Source organism: Ascaphus truei, chromosome 3 (assembly GCF_040206685.1).
Source record: "Ascaphus truei isolate aAscTru1 chromosome 3, aAscTru1.hap1, whole genome shotgun sequence".
NCBI lineage: Eukaryota > Metazoa > Chordata > Amphibia > Anura > Ascaphidae > Ascaphus > Ascaphus truei.
The window spans coordinates 27,380,206-27,402,880 of NC_134485.1; the positions used below are offsets into that span (position 1 = coordinate 27,380,206).

The window sequence follows — 22,675 nt, forward strand, 5'->3', positions numbered from 1 at the left end:
ACAGTAATAATATTATAGGAGCACCCTTATGGAAGGACAGTAATAATATTATAGGAGCGCCCTTATGGAAGGACAGTAATAATATTATAGGAGCACCCTTATGGAAGGACAGTAATAATATTATAGGGAGCGCCCTTATGGAAGGACTGTTATAATAAACATCCCATAGCCATACCCTTGCCTCTCTGACAGCGCAGTGATGTCACGGTAACAAGAGGCTGGCTGTCCCGGAAAGGGACGGGCAGATGTAGCCCTGGCAGCAGCCTCAGACGCCGTGCGTGGTGACGTCTCTCGGGATGTTGTGTGGGAGATTGCGGTGACGGGCAGCGGGCAGACATGGCAGCGCGGCCCCTGCTGGGCCCCCATCTCCCGCTGCTGCTGGCAGTGCTCGGGCTGGGGGCGCCAGGTGAGTCCGGTAAGGGGTCTCCGTGTCCCTCTCCGGCTGTTGTTTATTGAAGGCCCAGACTGGAATAACGGCCACAGCTCGGAGCTCTGTCATTCACCTCTTCCTGTCACTGTATAGCCCTGCTACCTGTCACTGTATAGCGCTGCTTTCTGCCACCTGTCACTGTATAGCGCTGCTTTCTGTCACCTGTCACTGTATAGCGCTGCTTTCTGTCGCCTGTCACTGTATAGCGCTGCTTTCTGTCACCTGTCACTGTATAGCACTGCTTTCTGTCGCCTGTCACTGTATAGCACTGCTTTCTGTCACCTGTCACTGTATAGCGCTGCTTTCTGTCGCCTGTCACTGTATAGCGCTGCTTTCTGTCACCTGTCACTGTATAGCGCTGCTTTCTGTCGCCTGTCACTGTATAGCGCTGCTTTCTGCCACCTGTCACTGTATAGCGCTGCTTTCTGTCACCTGTCACTGTATAGCGCTGCTTTCTGTCACCTGTCACTGTATAGCACTGCTTTCTGTCGCCTGTCACTGTATAGCACTGCTTTCTGTCACCTGTCACTGTATAGCGCTGCTTTCTGTCACCTGTCACTGTATAGCGCTGCTTTCTGTCGCCTGTCACTGTATAGCGCTGCTTTCTGTCACCTGTCACTGTATAGCACTGCTTTCTGTCGCCTGTCACTGTATAGCACTGCTTTCTGTCACCTGTCACTGTATAGCACTGCTTTCTGTCACCTGTCACTGTATAGCGCTGCTTTCTGTCACCTGTCACTGTATAGCGCTGCTTTCTGTCGCCTGTCACTGTATAGCGCTGCTTTCTGTCACCTGTCACTGTATAGCGCTGCTTTCTGTCACCTGTCACTGTATAGCGCTGCTTTCTGTCGCCTGTCACTGTATAGCACTGCTTTCTGTCGCCTGTCACTGTATAGCACTGCTTTCTGTCACCTGTCACTGTATAGCGCTGCTTTCTGTCACCTGTCACTGTATAGCGCTGCTTTCTGTCACCTGTCACTGTATAGCACTGCTTTCTGTCACCTGTCACTGTATAGCGCTGCTTTCTGTCGCCTGTCACTGTATAGCGCTGCTTTCTGTCGCCTGTCACTGTATAGCACTGCTTTCTGTCGCCTGTCACTGTATAGCACTGCTTTCTGTCACCTGTCACTGTATAGCGCTGCTTTCTGTCACCTGTCACTGTATAGCGCTGCTTTCTGTCACCTGTCACTGTATAGCACTGCTTTCTGTCACCTGTCACTGTATAGCGCTGCTTTCTGTCACCTGTCACTGTATAGCGGTGCTTTCTATTGCCTGTCACTGTATAGCACTGCTTTCTGTTGCCTGTCACTGTATAGCACTGCTTTCTATTGTCTGTCACTGTACTGTATAGCACTGCTTTCTGTCGCTGTATAGCGCTGCTTTCTGTCACCAGTCACTGTTTAGCGCTGCTTTCTGTCACCTGTCACTGTATAGCACTGCTTTCTATTGCCTGTCAATGTATAGCAGTGCTTTCTGTCACCTGTCACTGTATAGCACTGCTTTCTGTCACCTGTCACTGTATAGCACTGCTTTCTGTCGCCTGTCACTGTATTGCACTGCTTTCTGTCACCTGTCACTTTATAGCGCTGCTTTCTGTCACCTGTCACTGTATAGCACTGCTTTCTGTCACCTGTCACTGTATAGCACTGCTTTCTGTCACCTGTCACTGTATAGCGCTGCTTTCTATTGCCTGTCACTGTATAGCACTGCTTTCTATTGCCTGTCACTGTATAGCACTGCTTTCTGTCGCTGTATAGCACTGCTTTCTGTCACCTGTCACTGTATAGCGCTGCTTTCTATTGCCTGTCACTGTATAGCACTGCTTTCTGTTGCTGTATAGCGCTGCTTTCTGTCACCTGTCACTGTATAGCACTGCTTTCTGTCACCTGTCACTGTATAGCACTGCTTTCTGTCACCTGTCACTGTATAGCAGTGCTTTCTGTCACCTGTCACTGTATAGCACTGCTTTCTGTCGCCTGTCACTGTATAGCACTGCTTTCTGTCGCTGTATAGCATTGCTTTCTGTCACCTGTCACTGTATAGCGCTGCTTTCTATTGCCTGTCACTGTATAGCACTGCTTTCTGTCACCTGTCACTGTATAGCACTGCTTTCTATTGCCTGTCACTGTATAGCACTGCTTTCTGTCACTGTGTAGCGCTGCTTTCTGTCACTGTATAGCAGTGCTTTCTGTCACCTCTCACTGTATAGCACTGCTTTCTATCTATCTTCTTTCCATGATGTCAGGTACAAGGGTGTGTGTGTTGCATTTTGTGTGTGTGGGGGTAATTATTGGGGGGAGATTGAGGGAGCGGGATTGAATGAAAGGGGGGTAATTAAGTGATAGAGGAGAGAGTGGGTGGAAGAAGGAGAGGGGGAGAGTGAGAGAAATACATGTGGAGAGGGTAAAATAGAGGAGGTGGCTCACAAGGGTGTGAACGGTGGGGGCTCGCAAGGTCGTCGACACGTGGGGTGGCCCCGTCTAAACTCTAGTCCTGGGCCCCATGAAATCTGTCGGCAGCCCTTCGGAGGACTGTTATTGGGGTAAGTCTGAGCTCACATCATTCTGTTTCACTAAAAAGGGTGGAGAGATGATAAGTTTGCCATGTGTATACCTTCTTTCTCTTGCAAAAAGTGACTGCATTTTTACAACCATGGCAGTCTGTGTCATGCCTAACAGACTGGTATTCTGCCATTTTCAGAATAATATATGCAAGTTCTTGTATTTAAATTCAACACGTAAAGCTTGGAGGAGAGAAGGCAGAGTGGGGATAGGATTGAAATATTTAAATATAGCAAGGGGCAGCGCCGGCTGGTAATATTGCGGGGCTAGGTGCCGGGACATGGGGTGCAGGGCCTCTTACCTTCTACTTCGCGATGTCTTCCTGCAGTGTCCCTCATCATGGTGCCGCGACGTCAAGTGGCGTCCCGTTGTCATGACAATGCACTGCCATTTTCTGTAGCGGCACGATTACAGAGTTCCCGCGCTCTCCCCCGGCAAGCAGTATAATTGTTGTGGGGAAGAGTGGGGGGTGGTAGGGGGGAGCTGAAAACAGTGCGGTTCACCCATGGAGGATCCCCTGGTTCCAGTCCTGTAATAAAAAATTAAAGAAGGAGGTTACTTAGGGTGGACGCCTCATTTAACCCTTTGAGTGTTGGTGGGGCCGTGGCCCCAGGGTGCCGCTGCCCCTCTGGAAAAGCTTGGTGGACCTTAACCCGGAAACGGAAGAGGTGTCTTCCTGTTCCATCTCCCTTCACTGCAGGAGGCGGTCTGCACTCCATAGGACGCCATCTCCCCTTGAAAACGAGCACTCTTTGGGGCGCAGAAAGGGTTAATGGCAGAAGGAGCGGCTCAGTGAGTAAAGAGACTGACTGTAAACAATGACACTGAGTTTGAATCGGGGCGAGCCTGGTACTATTCCTGGTGTCAGCTCCTTGTGACCCTGAGCAAGTCACTTTATCTCCTTGTGCCTCAGGCACCAACATCATAGATTGTAAGCTACGTGTCAGCATGTGACATTGTTCCCCTTTAGATAACACAACATATGCCAGAATAGCTCTGAAAAGAGCAGAGGTTACAAAAGATTCAATGGCAATGTTGTCATAATATATTGCAGATGTGGCCAGCTCCAGTCCTTAAGGACCACCACCAGGTCAGGTTTTCAGGTTAGCCCTGCTTCAGCACAGATGGCTCAGTCAGTGGCTCAGTGTTTGACTGTGCTGAAGTAGGGATAGCCTGAAAACCTGATCTGTTGGTGGCCCTTAAGGACAGGAGTTGGCCACCCCTGATATATTGCAATGAAAGACCCATGTAGTCATCTTTAGGGGAGATGGGGGCATCTATTTGGATAATTCTACTCTTAAATGTGTAATTGAATAGCAAGTGTGGTCCATAGGGAAGTAAAACTTAAACCAGAATTTCATTCAAAATCCTCTCTCTCTCTCTCTCTCTCTCTCTCTCTCTCTCTCTCTCTCTCTCTCTCTCTCTCTCTCTCTCTCTCTCTCTCTCTCTCTCTCTCTCTCTCTCTCTCTCTCTCTCTCTCTCTCTCTCTCTCTCTCTCTTTCTCTCTCTCTCTCTTTCTCTCTTTCTCTCTTTCTCTCTCTCTCTCTCTCTCTCTCTCTCCAACGCGAATCCGCTTATAACGCGATGCAAGCGTGGCTCCCAGTTTTCGTATTTATGAATACTTTACAACACGATTATTGGTGCCTTAAATACTTTATTGTACAATGCATACAATTGTACATTATTTCTAACGCGATCCGCTTATAACACCATGTGATTCTTTGGACCCCTAGCACAGCGTTATAACGGGGTTGAGCTGTGTGTGTATGTGTGTGTGTGTATATATATCTCAATTGTGTAGTATTAGATAATACTTATTGTTTTCCCCCCCCACTCTTTTTTTTATTTTTATGCATTAAGCGTCCTGGGGTTGCTATAGCATCTATTTAGGCGGCCATATTGCATATTAGCAGCATAGATAATTACATTGCCAGAAAGGCAAGGAACTGCTGCATTTATTAAAACAAAACCCCCAAAATGGGGCAAGAGGAAACATCCCTTTAAGTACCTACAGTATTGCCTGCGACTGTGACCGTGTGTAGCAGCATATAGTAGGAATTAACAAGGCCCTCAGGGAGTGATCTTGGTCATTGCGAGGGGGGGGGGGGAGCTGATCTCGCCTCCAAACATCAAACACGTGAGCGTCAGCGTGATGACGTCATGTGTACCCCGACGTACGTTTCGCGCGTCACAGCGCGCTTTCTCAAGGGGGAGATGTTTGGAAGCGAGATCAGCTCCGGATACCTCCCAGGGCTGCGGCTGCGGCTGTCTATATGTACTATACACGATATCAGGTCGTATACTTACCTTACGGTTGATATATATTGTGTCCATTGGGAATAAGAAGCATTATTCTGTTGCTGTATATTTTGCACGGTTTGTGCTCTTACAGTCTCACACAAAGTTTGTGGGAGACTGTTTATTGAGCGGACAGCTTTGTTACTACTTGTTGAAGCGATCTAGGCTTGAGATATAGTTATACACTGCCTATTTCTCTCACCTCCACATACTTGGGGATTTTATTCCATGCATTTCTATACATTTTTATGGTGTTTCGTCGGGTTTTAATTTTATTGTTTATTAAAACTTTATTATTTTTTGAGTGTGACCTTTTTTGCGGCTGACCCCACTGAGGGATTAGGCTATTTTTTGGCTTCCATTGAGATGACACTTTTACCTGTAGTGTTATCTACCTTGAGTGCAACTATTGGGGGCTTTATGTAATCCTTGTGATTATTTGTGTGTTTTATGCTATTCCCGTCTCCCATGCACCGGGGTAGCTAATGTTTATGTTGTGTCTGTTCGTGTGGTGAGCGACGTGTTCTCTGTGTATTATAGTATCCCTGCATCAGCACAGGTGGTTCAATTAGTGCCTGATTCAGCACAGGTGGCTCAATCAGAGATTGAAGCAGGAATATCATGAAAACCTGATCTCTTGGTGACGCTTGAGAACGGGACTTGGCCACCCCTGCTGTAAGGGGTTAAAAAAAAACTGGATAAAAATCGCGTTGGCTATATTAAACAAAAATATCAATTCAAAACCATTTTATTTCCCATTAATAAATGTGCTAATATGTCCCCCAGTAATGCAGCAGTGACTGATACATCGGTTCACAGCGTGTTCAGTAAAGGTTACCTCCAGCAACAAGGAAAAAGTGAATGTATTGTTTTTCTTTTGTAGTGTGGGATTTCCCCAACCACTACTTTCAGTTTTGGTCTGAGTCTGAGCTTTGAACTAGTCGCTGTAAACGGCAGTAACAAGTGGAAAGGTGCAAGTGAAAAGGAGACTAGCAGTACTGCTGTATCATAGGAGAAGTGTGTGTGTCAGGAGACAGCGCTGGTGGTGGAAATGTGTGCGAGAGGGGGACACATGAAAACAACATGCATGTGAAAGTATGAAAACAACATCATCTTATTTCCTGGCGGCAGAGACATGACAGGCTGTGAATTGAGAAATGTGTTATCCTTGCCAAGACGCACTTGAATATGAAATTGTTATCTCTCAGGGCCGGGCCCACAAAGGATGCCCAGCTTTAGCAGACCCTTACTCCTATTCAGATCCCTTTTGTTGATCTGGGCGTGACTTTGTAAGCTCTCTGGGGGGCAAGGATTCCTTGTATATCACAGAGCCTGTTTCTCATCGCGCTGTCGGCTGGAAACACCCAATCAGCGCGAAGCAGCGTCATGGCGCCGTGACGTTGACGGCGGCGCTTCGCGGACCATTGGCCCAGCGACGTCACTGCCCCACCTCCCGATCGCGCACACTGACTCGCCTGCCAGTCCATGGAATCGCTCCTGACGAGCAGGCGAGCCTCAGCGTCAGTGCGGAGGAGCGCGGCTTCCCCCTCTATGGACTCGGCCTTAGGCAACATCCCATGCTGATCACAATTTTTTAAACTTACTTTTATAGACCCCTTCTTGCCCTTCCCAACACTATTTTTATTTTTAAAATATGAGGATCTGTTCAAGAGATATATGTACAATGTTCAATGTATTGTATTGATGTTTGTATTGTAATGTGTATTGGGGCCAGAGCAGGTGGGTGACGGGGGTGGTTGCCCTAGTGTGGGTGGTTAGGCCTCTAGGCAGTGGGAGGGGTTAACCCTTTCATTACCATAGCCGTTACTATCGCTAAGGTAATGAAGGGGTTAAGCCCTCCCGCAACCTCCCCGGTAGGCCTAACCACCCACCCTGGGGCAATTACCCCCTTCCATCACTCCATCTGCCCCTCAATAAACCAGTCTTGCTTAACCCCTTCATTGCCTTAGCGGTTAGCTATCTTTTTATTTGTAAAGGGTAAGGGTTCTACAGTGGATAAATGACAGTAGTCCTAGAAAAGAGCATTGCAATGCATGTTGTATATATTTGTCATAGGATTTGGGAGAACTTATTCTACTGCAATATTAAAGGGTGCATCTTTACCATGTGTAGTAGGCCATTTCCAAGCAGGAAAATACACACACACACACACACAATTCAATAGATATATTGACCATTTCATTTTTGCGGCATCCTTTTTTCTCTTCTCTACCCCTTATCGCCTCATCACCCTACCTGCATCTCTCTGGGGCACCCTGTGAACCACTTCCCCTGCCTCTTTCCTGTCTCCATCTAGTTAGGGTGCCATGAGGGCACCTTTTTAGGGGCTGATGAGAGCTCCTTATGCTTCGTCCCTGGTGGCTGCGACGGCGCGTGCGCCGCACACAAAGTACAGCCCCCAGTCGACGTGTGTGCGCGAGCGCCTTTGCCAAAAGACAAGATTTTTGGTGCGGCGGCCGAGCGTTGGCCACGTCACGGCGGCGGTCCAGCCAATGCGGGCGAACCAGCCGCGTGACATCATGGCCGCGCCTCCACCAGGCCTCCCCATTGCGAGTTGCCTGGAGTCCATCAGATCGCACTGATGCTGGGAAACAAGCGCCGCCAGACACCCTGTCGCACACACTGGGGCCGTAGCCGTACCCTTCACATTACGAGCGGTGAATGTTAATCTGAATTGTTCTTGTTTTACAGGTCATGGTGCCCTGAAACCGCCTACGAATGTTCAAGTCAGTGGAGTGAATACAAACCTTGCAGTAACGTGGGCCTGGGATAATGTAAATAGTGCAGACGACCTCAATGTGACCTTTTCTGCAAATTACCAAATGTATGTTCACTACCTTTTTTTCCATAAGATTAAATACCTTGTAATCCGTGCCAGTCACTTGATAAAGAACTCTGCGAAGTTCGAAACGTCGTGCCTTATGACAGAATAGATTCATGTATCAAATCCGAAATGCCCTGGAGTTTCCATTCTTATCTGAGCGTTAAAAAAATAAATAGTATTATTAAAAAAGAGCTTAAGTGGTTGTTTGGTTCAAAATGGGCCCAAAAAGATCTAGTTACTATATAATCTTAATCCTTAATGTCATTTAGAAACCATGCTGACGTTAACTAGGGGCTGTAGTTTTATTTCTTATTTCAGTCTCCTCTCTGAACAAAAGCGGAATAAAACCATGATTTGGAAACGTGTCGTTGTATTATCACACTTCTGTTTTTGTTCTTCCCGCCCCAAAAAACTGATTGGGTTTTGTGTCACGCTTAAGGGTCAAGAGAAAAAACAGCGAATCGTGGAGAAATCTGACCGGATGTCATCATGTTCCATATCACACGTGTAACTTCACCGTGGAAAAATTGCATTTCGATAAGAAATATAGTGTGCGTGTCAGAGCTGAAACATGGGAAGGAGACTCTCAGTGGTCCAATCCTATAACATTTACTCCTAACTCAGTAGGTAAGAAAGCTGCAGTTCAAGCTAATGCAAAACTCTTACTTGCAGATTCGTAATATTTATTACTATATAAATGCTATTTGTTTACATTTTTGGCGTGCCTACCTATTTTTGCGACATGTAATCGTGACTTGCGTTACATGACTGCTTCAGCACCTACATTAATTCCATTATCTATGCCCTGTTTCTAAAAGATATATTATTATTATTATTATTATATATAAAACTTTATTTATTTTTAACTAAGAAAAAAACCTTGCACATAAATTTGGATGGTGATTTTCCTAACAGGGTCTTAAAACCCCTTCCCCCATTGTATGTAACATAATAATTACTGTATTTAGCAAAATAATTTAAATACAGTATAACGTAAGGAATTTAATGAACTTCATTTGTCGTAAAAAAAATGTATTTATTTATAAAATGTTTTACCAGGAAGTAATACATTGAGTTACCTCTCGTTTTCAAGTATGTCCTGGGCACAGAGTTATAACAATACATGGTTACATTAAAAGAACAGGGTTATACACTCAATTCACAGACATTTCATGGATAGATAGAGTTGGAAAATTGGGTACAGAGGATAAAGGCGCTGGTGAGTTTCAGATTGAAATAGAGCAGCTTTAACATCAGAAAACTGCTCACACCCCTTGGCTGTGCCAAAGACTGTCCGCCTTTGGGGCGACGCAGATGTACACTGAAGGGTTTCAGATTGAATGCAGCTGCGAATACAAAGATCTTTGTGTCCTTTTGCTCATTAACATTCCAGTGGGTGGGGTTGACGTTCCACAAAGTACAAGCAAATGTTAACCCTTAGATCGCTGGTCCTGTGCAGAGGAGAGCAGTTCTTGGGGAGCCCCATCAAGCGTCCGCAGATGTACACTGAATGGGTTAAGATTAAATGCAGCTGCAAATACAAAGTTCTTTGTCCTCTTGGCTCATTGTTCATGTCTTTATTCATGTGCAGTAAGATGGTATAAATATAGTAAATGCAATAATTATATTGAAAAAATGCTAGCCAAGCGTGACTTCTTTTTAGCAGGTACACACAGTGCCGGCCTGATGGCGGTTCCATCGGTGCAGTCGCACTGAGCCTCGCGCTTACAGAGGCCTGGCTTTCTTCCCCACAACAGTTTAACGGATTACCGGGGAGAGCGCGGGGTCTCTGTAACGGTCTCTTACCTTTTATCCAGCTTCTCCTCTTTTTTCCTCAACACTGCAATGTCGCAGCATCATGTTGCCATGACAACATGAAGTTGAGATGAGGAGATGCTGTTGCAGGTAAGAGGCCCCACTCTCTCCCCCGGCACGAGAACCTCTAAATCCAAGCCGGCCCTGGGTACACAAAGCTATCAGGTTCCACGGGCAGAATGAATTGACACACAATGAAATATAATTGACACATAAGCAGTATCTGTGAAGGAGACCGTGATATTTATTTGACCTTTTTAGCAGAAATCGGCCCGCCTGCTGCCGTAGATGTGACATCCATACGCGGAGCCATACTAATCAATATTTCAGCTCCAGAAGCAAAGGTGAAAAGGAAAATGTGGGAGGAGGAGGACTTAGCCTATGCCATTATTCTCTGGAAAAATAACTCCAATGAGGAGGAGGTAAGATACAGGGCCCGGTGTGTAAAGGGGCCTGACTCCCTGCCGGAAAAACCAACACGTGGCATGGTCTGCAGAGGGGGTCTCCGGGAGGGTGTCTGTGGAGGTGCCTGTCAGAGACAGCATGCTGCAGGTTGGGGGAAGTGAGGAACCCCAGTTAAAAGGGGGGAGGCGGGGCTGCTCCTTTAATTTGTCCTGGACCTCAAGATTTCTGTTGGCGGCCCTGGCAATGGCTATGATCTGCCTAATGTACTGTAACTCCCTTATTGTCTGGGGTAGGGGTGCGCAAAGTGGGGGGCGGGAGATTTGCATGGGGGGGCGCGGCGGCTACAGAGGTGATGCACTCTCCCCCAAGGCATTTAAATTAAATGCCGGGGGAACACTTAAGGCCTCTGCAGCTTATCCTACCTGATCTTCGGCGATGCATCACCATGATAACCCAGCGTCACATGACCCCGCGACGTCAGTTGATGCCAGAGCAGATGGGGGGTGGCGTGAGGCGGGAGGTAAGCAGGAAGGGGGGGGCGCAGGTTCAAAACTTTGCGCATAACTGGTCTAGGGAATAAACCTAAGCTATGAAGAGAAGCATAAGCAAAACAAGTGTGGGAACTCCGCTAAAACATTCAACGCTAAATTACTGGAAAAAAAGAGCGATTCCTGCACTCCTACCAATTAGGATAAAATAAAATAATGATATCATGAATAAGGGTTATTTTGTTAAACCTTTTGGCCAAAGCATTATAAGCCTGCAAGCCATGTCAAGGCATAACCGTATTCAGGTACCTACACTGAATATATGTAATAATTGTCTCATGGACTAGTGAAAAGTGTGAGAAAGACCTGAAGGGGTTAAATAAAGCATATGCTTATGTGAGTAGTGCAAATAAAATCTGGCCAGAGCCAGTATCATAGTTACCTTACTGTAGAGGTAAACTGTAGGTGCACAAATTCCCTGGTGTGAATATAATAAAACTTACACATATTGCTTTCTGTCAGCCTTATACATTCACCTACTCTTCAAAGGAAGGTGATATCCAGACTGACACTGAGGTGTATTGTACCTGCACTAATTGGAAAATTGGTAGGGGCTCTGTAACTGCTATGTAAAGCAGATGAGCCAATAAAACCTACCCCTATGACGTTTCAGAGATACTATATTAAAATACCCGTAGGGAGAAGGCAGCAAGGAAAAGGATTGGCCTAATATTTGTGAGAGACTGTACATAATACCTCACTCCTCCCAATAGAAGTTTGCTGCTGGTAAAAAGATAGGCCTTTAGGAACCCCAACCCTCTCTAATGACACGTCTGAGATCAGATTCATTGTAAGGAACCCCAACCCTCTCTAATGGCACGTCTGAGATCAGATTAATTGTTTAGGAACCCCAACCCTCTCGAATAGCGCGTCTGAAATCAGATGTATTTTATTAGAGAGGGTTGGGGTTCCTTACAATACATCTGATCCCAAGCCCTCTCTAATAGCGCGTCGGAGATCAGATGTATTGTAAGGAACCCCAGCCCTCTAATAAAATGCATCCGATTTCAGGCGCGCTATTAGAGAGGGTTGGGGTTCCTTACAATGCTTCTGATCTCAGACGCGCTATTATACAGTAATTATAGGGTTCCTTAACAATTGTTTTTAAAAAAACACTGATATGGAGTAAAGTCACAGAGTTAAGGACATGCCCAAATAACACTGGAACCAGCACAGGCTTCATTCACATTCGAGCCGTCACCTTTACACGACCACTCCTTTTCTCTCGGCGTTCAATGTATTGACGTGGATCTGCTCCCTGTTATCAGTGATCAATCAACTTCTGAGCCTGGGAGACTTTTCAAACAGTCTTATCAACAACAGAGACCAAAAGCTCCAAATACTGTGCTTTCTGTGAGTAAGGCCCAGGGGTTCCATTGCGGCTTGCTTAGGTTTTTTTCCCCCCGTATTTCCTTTGCCGCCCGAGGGACCTGCCCCTCATTGCTGGTAATTAGGTTCAAATGTGCTGAGTAAGCAGCGCTGTGCATGACATTTTTGCAGGCATAATACAGTAACTTCCCGTCCCAAAGAGCTTACAATCATCTAATTTTTGGTGCCTGAGGTACAGTAAAGGGACTTGCCCAAGATCACAAGGCAAGCTGAAGCTGGAATTCCACCCACTTCAGAGACCACATTCTTCCAGCTAAGCTCCTCCTTCAGCCTTCTTATAAGAATTCTGTTTTTAAATGAGTTTTAGGTTTATGTTTATTTTTTCCTGCACTCTTTTTTTTAAGTCCCTAATCTTTAATGTAAGAAGTGTCATTTAATGTAAGACTATACGCAGTTCCCAGTCGCAGCCATGATGATGCACATTTTGCTTTCCAGATGCATAATCCATCTTCATTCTATCTGTATTCTTTTTATTTTAGACCAGATATACAACTTCTGATCCTGTATATCCAGTTTATGATCTTGTTCCCGGTGTAACCTATTGTTTGAAGGTACAGGCTTTTCAAATTCAAGACCGTAAACTTGGTCTCTTTAGTCCTGTACACTGTTTTAAAAAACAAGAAAAAGGTAAGCTCCTGTATTTTTATTTAAAAAAAAAAAAAAACATTTGTAGAAATATATGGATACAGTATGTGCTAATTATACAAGGGTGCGCAAACTTTTCCCCGTGCACACCCCTGCATGCTCTCCTCGGCCCCTCGCTTTCTCCCCCCCCCCCCCCTGCTCGGCCCTGGCGTCACATGACGTGCAGGGTCATGTGACGTCACGTTGCCATGGTAACGTGACATCACATAACCCCGCGGTGTCATTTGACGCCGGGTTACCATGACGACGCGTCGCTGGAAGGGAAGGCAAGTGTGTTATAGAGTTCGATTTGTAAAGCGAGTGGGTGCTCCAAAGATAGTGACATCTTCATGCAATTAAATCCATAAGTATACGGCTCCAAACAAAGACTATACTACGGAGTGAGTATACAATAAAGTGATCTGTGAGTGACCAGTCCAATACAATAAAGCTTCTCCTGAAGGAGACAATCAAAAATGCTCAATATCACCTTGATGTAACCTCATTGGAGGAAATCAAATATGTCCTGGTACTCATCCATATCCATAATCACATAAGGAATAAATAGGAACAATCTTACCCACTCCTTGAGTCTAGAGTCAGCAGTGGCGTGCCAGCCGCTGAAGCAGAAGTCCAATGATGGAGCGTAGAAGAAAGCAGCGCACTTGCCAGGGAGTCAGATGGTATAAAAATAAAAATCTATTTATTCAGTACAAAAACAAAACATCACCCAAGGAGGTGAAAAACCCAATTTTGGCTTTATTGTTGTTAAATAAATCATGACACAGTGTAATATGTCAGGTGTTGTTGTTCATCTGAGGTTGTTTTCACCTAATTTTCATACCTGCTAAGGAACAGATGATTGTTAGTATGTCCTGATATGTAAAACCATGGAATTCAAAGAGGGTGCGCTTTCTTTTCACATGACTGTATATTACAAAGCACCTCATGCTTACTTAACTATGTGCTATCCACACACCTTTTTTGAGCGTCTCTGTTGTGTGATTACTTGTCCTATTATATAGGGCTACAACACAGTTGAAATTTCCCCCAGAACTGGTCTGTAATGCCACGCTTATTACGGCATGATAGAAACATTCTTTCTTCCGGTACTGAGAGTCACAAGCAGTACAGCTGACATGTTCCCAGATATTTGCCATTATACTGTTCCGGTTTAGACTTTTGGGTGTAAAATCTGGGTTTATGCCACCTGTAATATAGAGTTAGTAATATGTTTTTATTCTGAGCTTGCTCTTTTGGTGGCTGGAGCAGCCCCCGATATCTATCTGCAGTCTCTCCCACGTCATGTTTCATGTCCTTCACAGCAGAGTACTAAAACATGAGCTCTCACCGTACTGAAACCATGAGTGCAGCATTGCACGATCTTTGCTGACAGGGTGCCAACATGAGAGTTTATAATTGATATAATTATAGTGTACAGAGCTTTTAGTAGAATTAAAGAAGAGATCTGTCAGGTTAAAAATGTATTATTATTATCTATTTGTAAAGGGTACAGGACACCTGCAAGCTCATATTGAACCCCCAAAATAATCACAACATATATATAAGCATATAGGTGTCACAGAGGAGTGCTACTGAGCATGGCGATATATATTTAAAACCAGAGACAGAACATGAAACACAGACAGAGCTCAGTGCACATCCAGTGAAACCTATACACGGTACAGTGCCTAAATATATATGTATAGATATCTATTAAATAAAATGGTCTTTTAGTTTAACATTTTGGCCTGCCGTGTAGTGGCTCAGGGGCTTACAACACTTTGGCCAAAATGTTAAACTAAAAGACCATTTTATTTAATAGATATCTATACATATATATTTAGGCACTGTACCGTGTATAGGTTTCACTGGATGTGCACTGAGCTCTGTCTGTGTTTCATGTTCTGTCTCTGGTTTTAAATCTATTTGTAAAGGGCCAAGATATTTTATTAAATAAACAGTTACATTCACATGTACAAACAGATAGAGAGAGATAATGAGAGCCCTGCTCGTGAGAGCTTACAGTCTAGAGGGAATGATGGACAATGTTGAAACAAGAAGGTAAAGTGGCTGCTCATTGTAGAACGGAGGGTATCTCAGGTTGGAATATGGCCCAGCCTGACAGCTGATTCCATTAATGTTTGGTGGGGGATGTTACTTTCTCTCTCACCTTCCCCCAGTGTCTTTCTCACCTGCCCCCCAGTGTGTCTCTCTCACCTTCCCCCAGTGTCTCTCTCTCATCTTTTTTTAGGGTATCATGCAATCAGTACTGTCCGGGAAATATATTTTAACCCTCAGTAGCAGTAATAGGAGTTATTCAGAGGGATGCTTGAATTCTACCCTGTCATTTATTTACCAATACGCCCAAGTGCAGAATTAGCATGCGCTAAATATGTCTAAATATTACTGGTGGCAGTAGCTGTTCAACGTATTCTACAAATTGTAAGAGTTCTTCAGTTTATGTGTACTGTCGTTAATAATAATAACTTTGTCATATAGCGCTTTTCTCTCAATGGGACACAAAGCGCGTCACAATTACAGTATAGTGCGCAGTACGCAGCACATAGGAATATCACAGACACAGGCCCTGCCCAGATGAGATTACAATCTATGTTTTTGGTCCCGGAGGCACAGGGAGATGAAGTGAATTGCTCAAGGTCACAAGGAGCTGACACCGGGATTTCAACCAGGTTCCCCTGCTACACACTCAGTGACATTCTTATCAGAGTCAGCACCTTTACTCACCGAGCTGCTCCTTCAGTCTTCAAGGAAATATCTACAAGCGCTTGGAAGCCTTGGTTAATCAGTCAGCTGTTTCAGATCATGTTCAGAATCATTTGAACCCTGTAGTAAATTTAGAACCTGTGAAAAGCTTCGGGAACTTAAGTACAAATAGGCAGTCTTTTATCATTTCATGATGAAGCTTCCATGTTGGGATTGAAATGTTGGAGTTACAAACAGTTGTCTGCAAATCAATGTGTGTTTAATATAAGGTTATGCCAATTACAGAAAAAATGTCAACTGTTTCGCAGGGTCGGAAGAGCAGCCTGTCCCAGAGAATGTGAGAGTTGATGCCCTTAATACAAAGTACGTGTTGAAATGGGAATGGAATTACACACGGGAGCCAAACGTGACATTTGCGGTAGAAATGTTAAGGTATGTAAGATTCCCTCCATCTTTATAGTGGTCGGGTTTTAAGGAGATTTCTTTAATCATATTATATCAGTAAAGAACTTCATAGCATGTCCCAAATATTATTTCTGACTTAAACCGTGTAAAAAAGCCCAAAGCCTATCAAAAAGCTCAAGTTCACTTTGCTCATAAAAAATAATGTTTTGTACACATCTATTTCACTTCTCGAGTAATGCAATCATTGTAACTTTTAGCTGTTTGGGGGTCAGCGGTGTACAGTAACTCTGATGACTTCGCACATGCAGGAAATATAGGTCAAACCCCTACCATGTTTCTGAATACTATTCTTGCAAACTAACTTGGCAACATTATTTAAACATATTTGGAAGTGTTTTATTTCTGCACCTATTAAATCTAACCCCTGTAGTATGTCGCTATTGATGGTTCATTTTAGTCCCAGGATACTCCTTTAAAAGAGGCAATCAAATTGGCACTAGATGCCTAGATCAGGGGTGAGCAAACTTTTTACGCCGAGCCCCCCCTTTTCATCCATGAAATTTCTCGGGGCCCCCCCTGCCTGATGTAATCAAAATCACATGACGTCAGCGCAGGTGAGCTGGTTCAGCCAATAAGGACGAACCAGCATTGTGACGCCCCCGCCATGCGTCTACAATCTCCTGCAGCCAAGTTCACAAATCGCTTGGGCTGCAGGCGTGCGCGCAGGCAGTATACTGGTATTGGATCACTGTTTATTTTATTGTTTGCTGGCATCTGATAATATTTTTTTTCTGGTGCACAAAGGCAATCCATTTTGAGGGAGCAATCATCCACCTCTTTGCTACCTCCCTTCCCTCTCCCCCCTCCTTTTTTTCCCCCCTTCCCCTCCCTTTTTTCCTTCTCCCATTTGCTTTCCCCAGTGTCATCCACTCCTACCTACCAGTTTTATGTATTATTTATTCCTGTTTTAAATGTTGTAAGGGATCCTCATAACCAAACTCAAGGGGGTTCTGATGAATCTCCTCTGCTGATCAATACTCCCAATTGACCCCCCTGACCCAAAGAATAACCCTCAGCCCCCCAAAACTCATCCTCCTCCCAGGTCCCTCAATTCTGCCATCTCTGCTTGTGTCATTCTCTCTCACCTCCCCCCAGTGTCTTTCTCTCTCACCTTCCCCCAATGTCTCTCTCTCTCACCTTCCCCCAGTGTCTTTCTCTCTCACCTTCCCCCAATGTCTCTCTCCCACCTCTCCATCTCTCTCTCCCCCTCCCCCCAATATGTCTCCCACCTCTCCATGTCTCACCCTCCCCCCAAAATGTCTCACACCTCTCCATGTCTCTCTCTCCCCCCTCCCCCCAATATGTCTCCCACATCTCCATGTCTCTTACTCCCCCTCCCCCCAATATGTCTCCCACCTCTCCATCTCTCTCTCCCCTTCCCCCAATATGTCTCCCACCTCTCCATGTCTCTCTTTCTCTCCCCCTCCCCCCAATATGTCTCCCACCTCTCCATGTCTCTCTTTCTCTCTCCCTCCCCCCAATATGTCTCCCACATCTCCATGTCTCTTTGTCACACACACACACACACACCACGCGCATTCAGGAAGTCAAAGCCTGTGCTGCATGAGCTCTGCATGAGCTCTGCAGCACAGCGTCACCTAATGGCTGCAGGAGAAATTGCAGCTACATACTGCCTTTCTCTGCTTCTCTGCAAAATCGCCTGCGCCCCCCCTAAACAATCTTGTGCGCCCCCCAGTTTGCGCACCTCTGGCCTAGATCACGAGTAAGAAAGTATACAAGGCTGGTTCATTCATAGTCCTCGAATATGTGACAATTGCAAAGTGATAACCACAGGAAGTATTTTTTCTGCCTTACTAACAATTGCTGCCATGCACAAATTATTATTTCTACTAACATACCAATTATTTTGTTATTGCACGCAAGTACCAATTATCTCTACCTCTACTGCAGGGGTGCTCAACTCCAGGCCTCAAGCACCCCCTCCCCCCAACAGGTCAGGTTTTCAGAGTATCTTCAGCACAGGTTGCTTGATCAGAGGCTCAGTCAAACAGTCTGTGCTTTTTACCTGTTTCAATATATCTGTCATCAGTAAATTGTTTGCATTTTGACATTTGGATTCTGGGTGCTTTTTTTTGCTTTTTTCTCTCCCCCATGTGCCCTATGCCTTATATCTGTTCCTATCGCTCACTTATTTGTTTTTTCTTACCCCGTGCCCAATGTATTATTCTCTTTTCTCCAGTCGATGTTCTTCTCCCTTGTCCCCATCTGTCTCTCCCCCCCCCCCTGTCTATTTCAGGCATGTCCCCAATGTTTCCCCCCCTCTTCCCATGTGTCTCTTATTAAATGTCTGGATTGTAGTTAAGGTGGAAGGTGCGCCACAGGTGCCTCCTCTCAGTTCCTCGACTGCTCCTCCTGCATCAGGCAGAGGAGATCTGACTCGTACGAATGCCAGGATTCACTAGGTGCCAGTACATGGTACCGTACATCACCCAATGGAGCGTTAATTGCTTTTAACTTGAATTTCAAAGAGATTGGGAGGGGGAGGGGGTGTTGGGGGGCGGTGACCTCAGTGCTTGGGGAATCTCCCCCTGAGAATTCCCCTGCATCCTGCTGCTTGCTAATTTGTTAGATTGCTTGGTAGAACCGGCCTAACTAAACTAAACTTTATTTTTTTAAACTCTGCTTTTGTTCTCCCATTTTAGCAGCTACAAGCAGATGAATGAAGACAATTGGATGAAAGTGAATTTATGTGAAAATATTACTACTTTTGAGTGTGATCTGTCATTGAAATTATTCTTTTATGGAAAGTATCACTTCCGTGTATCAGCGGCTAACGGAGGAAGAAATAGAACGTTCTCTGACACGGTAACATTCTCTCCCATTCATGACAGTAAGTTGACTTTTGTTACCAGGCTTTATTCATTTATTTTTCAACTGACTTCAATGGGAGTTTCCGAGCGCTCGTGCCCCGAGACTTCGCGGTTTAAAGAATAACGCCAGATGTAGGAGATTGGTATGTTCTCTCTGGCCTTTAAGGCAGGAGGAACGAAGTTTACTAAAGCATTTACTGTGCTGAAGATGCAAGATATATGCTTATGTAAGCTTCTTCAGTTGCATTTCTCCAAATGAAGAAGAGTATGGCTGAGCTTATAGTGCAGGTTACATTGACGGTGACGCGACCGGTGATATCACTTGTCGCCGTCGCAAACATTGTAATTCAGTTTTTGCGATGGCGTTGACGTCATGTAGAGGCTGTGTGATTGTCTTATTGCAGTCACGGAGTGCGGCCGAGGCGGTAAATATCAAAATATTGATTTCAGCGATTTTGGACGCTGTGTTGCGCCGTCGCGGTCGCACCCACTATAGACGCACGCGACAGATTACATCTTCTTGGTTTTACGCAGCGCGCCGCCGCTGTAGCCGGCACTATAAGTGCGGCCTAGCATTCTTGACTTAATTGTAGCCTTGAGGTATATCTGTTATATTTCTGATCTCTGGACAGTCCCTCCTCCATCTCTCCAGCACAAAGGTTAACGAAGCCTCCCAGTGGCCTCAACAAGGAATGTAGTAATTATCCAGGAAGAGACGTTTTCAAAGAGGAATCCAACCACAAGTCATTAAATCGATCTTTAAGGGAATTTATGTAGTGTCTCATTTGCAGCAAAGGATACAAAATAATTATTAGGAAGGCCCACCTTGTAAAGTAAATACAGATTTCTTTAATACCAGGAGTCAGTGTTTAATAAGTCAGATGTCCCGCTTGCTTCCCAAGTCTAATAGTGCCTCAGTGTCTCCCAGCCTGAAATCTGGATTGCCCTGGACGGGGAGAAGGGGAGAAATATTAGGAGGGAGGTTAACGTCGCGTTTAACTTGACACCAAGCTCTAACTGCATCAGAAAGTAAAATGTTACTATTTATGTGGTTTTTTTTACAGGAAAGGAGATAGTGTAGATGCCAAATATATGGAAGAAAGAAAGCTTCCACAAACTCAGCCTCAAGTGACGTGTTGGCAAAAACCAAAGTTTAATATACAGTTTTTGCAGGCACTATAGTGTTCGGCATTTTCAGTATTCACCTATTTTTACAGAAAAATTCCCAATTTTTATCAAAGGAATTCAGTTTTTGCAGATTTTACGCCTGTTTTTTTAACAAAAAGAAATGCCCTATGTTATTGCTGAGCGTCCTGCAGCTCGGATTTTAATGCATTTCCTGTAGTTAAAAGGTGTTTAAAAAAAAAAAAAAAAAACACCTGGTCAGAACAGCAAAGTCCATACTGCGCTATGCTTGGCTCATGTACGTCACAGAGAGATGCTGCTTGTCTATTTTGTTGCAGAACACAAAGTATCTATAAAGTGGGAATACTGTAGGTTAAAATATTCCACACCAGTGAGATATATCTCCGCAACCTTATCTCGCAGGTGTAATCATTGAGGGAGATCCGAGGTTTCTTATCATCCCATGGGAAATTGGTGAAATTTTTCCCTTTTGGAGGTGGTGGCTCTCCAATCAACTTGCGTTATTTCTTAGGGAATTACACACAGAGAGAGGATCTTGTCTCAGTTCACACATTACTGGCAGCACATCTCAAACTATGTTAACTACAAGGTGGTATTCATTAACCTTTCATTTCTTCTTTTTTTTTTAAAAGCTGAGATCGGGCCACCGTCAGAAGTAAAGGTGAATATCGTTAAAGACGTACTTCAAATTGTGTGCTCTGCCCCTGAAAACATGAGTGAGTTTTATCAGTGGTCCTACTACCATTTGATACTATGGAAGAATCCATTAGATACACAGGTAAAATACAATTTTGCAGTTTATTTTACATTGTGCTACTTTAAAAAAAAAAAAAATATATATATATATTTCTTTACATTATTTAAAACAAGAGGTGCCCTAGAACTGAACTCTGGGAACCCCAACTACGGAAACCCCAGTGTTCCTGAGACATTTAATTTTGAAATTCCCTTTCAAGAATTTTTGTCTGGGAGAAATAATATGGCTAGTTGGATCAGCCTCACCCTAACTTCCAATAGAAAGCCATGAGATGACATTTCCGATTGGGTGATCACGTGACCTCTTTTCACCTTCCGCAAAGGTTCCTCAAATGAGTAATATCTCCCCTCAATCCGTCCCCATATACCATCTGTCACGGACAGCACACTTGTGAGCACGTGATTAAGATATGCAACCAAGGTTAATACACAAGGCTACTCTAGCCAACTTGCCTTTCTCCTGAGCAAGACACTCTCAATGAGTTAATATTAACCCCTTACTAGATTGCAATCATATTTATCCACTGCCACCACAAAACAAATATGCAATTATATATATATATTTGCCAGGGTCTCGGGTCCCTGTTTATTAACGAAAAACTACAGTATGCACTTAACACCTAAAAATTCGTTGTAGCAAAATGTGTCTGCACGCTTTGTACAGAGTAACTTACATTTTCAACCAGTTCAATTAGAGCCCAAAGCATCACTTATTAAAGTTTGGCTTTAATATACAAAAAGACAGATTACATAAAAATATTATTACTAGAACATACAGTTACAATAAATGCAGACCAGTTTCTTTAAATAAAAGGATAAAACAAACAGAAATCCCTATACAGCAAGTTACCATATGTCATAGGTCCTGTCCCAGAGAGGTCACTGGAGTAGAAGAGAATTCACGTGTTCTGACCCCAAAACACACTTCTGTTGAATTCTGTTTTTCTATTCGAACATGCCAATATTTATGCTCAGACCTTCTTGCATTGAAACACACATACTGTAAGACCCAATCCTGTCGTAAATCAGCTACTGGGTTGACAGTTTTACGACTTAGAAGAAAAAAACGTCTATTTTTTCACCCCTTAATCATGAAGTGTGGTTTGATTTGATTGGTCTTATTGCAAAACTGCCAAATATGTACCTGTTATTATAAAGAATAGGTCTCATCCTCATTTTTAGTCCTTCAACTAAGCGGTGACCTGTTTGTTGCGTATGTACGTACGTATGTACGTATGTACGTACGTATGTCTTTATTTATATATTGCCATTAATGTACATAGTGCTTCGCAGCAGTAACACACGTGACAATCATATAAATAACAAATAATACATATAGCACATAATGGGGAGAAGTGCTTCAGACATAAAAGTAGCATTTAGGAAAAGGAGTCCCTGCTCCGAAGAGCTTACAATCTAATTGGTAGGTAGGAAGAACGTACAGAGACAGTAGGAGGACGTTCTGGTAAGTGCGTCTGCAAGTGGTCAAGGTTTATGTATGAGGTGTAAAGTATCAGCCACGGTGCTACTCGTATGCTTCCTTAAGCAGGTGTGTTTTGAGATGGGTCTTAAAGGTGGATAGAGAGGGTGCTAGTCGGGTATTGAGGGAAAGGGCATTCCAGAGGTGTGGGGCAGTCAGTGAGAAAGGTTTAAGGCGGGAGAGGGCTTTAGATACAAAACGGGTAGAGAGAAGACATCCTTGAGCAGAACGCAAGAGTCGGGATGGTGCATAGCGAGAAATTAGGGCTGAGATGTATGGAGGGGCAGGAGAGTGTAAAGCTTTAAAAGTAATGGAGAGGGGTATCAAGAATGTTACGGTTTTCTTTGAGACTGAG

The 22,675-nt window shown here is 44.3% G+C and overlaps 1 protein-coding gene across 4 annotated transcripts in view; it reads left to right on the plus strand.

Annotated features, from left to right (window-relative positions):
• Window positions 1-248: 248 nt before the first annotated feature.
• IFNAR1 (interferon alpha and beta receptor subunit 1) overlaps window positions 249-22,675 on the plus strand; it is a 30,471-nt gene continuing 8,044 nt past the window's right edge. Inside the window, exons 1-8 of one of the 4 annotated variants that reach the window (XM_075593850.1) lie at window positions 249-415; window positions 8,002-8,134; window positions 8,574-8,761; window positions 10,214-10,371; window positions 12,771-12,918; window positions 15,951-16,074; window positions 18,771-18,958; window positions 20,717-20,862. In XM_075593850.1, the coding sequence (XP_075449965.1) occupies window positions 337-415; window positions 8,002-8,134; window positions 8,574-8,761; window positions 10,214-10,371; window positions 12,771-12,918; window positions 15,951-16,074; window positions 18,771-18,958; window positions 20,717-20,862 (1,164 nt within the window). In that variant the 5' untranslated portion in view covers window positions 249-336. Of the gene's footprint in view, window positions 416-2,839; window positions 2,973-8,001; window positions 8,135-8,573; window positions 8,762-10,210; window positions 10,372-12,770; window positions 12,919-15,950; window positions 16,075-18,770; window positions 18,959-20,716; window positions 20,863-22,675 lie in introns of those variants that run through there. The other 3 variants (XM_075593849.1, XM_075593851.1, XM_075593852.1) reach the window with 3 other exon arrangements.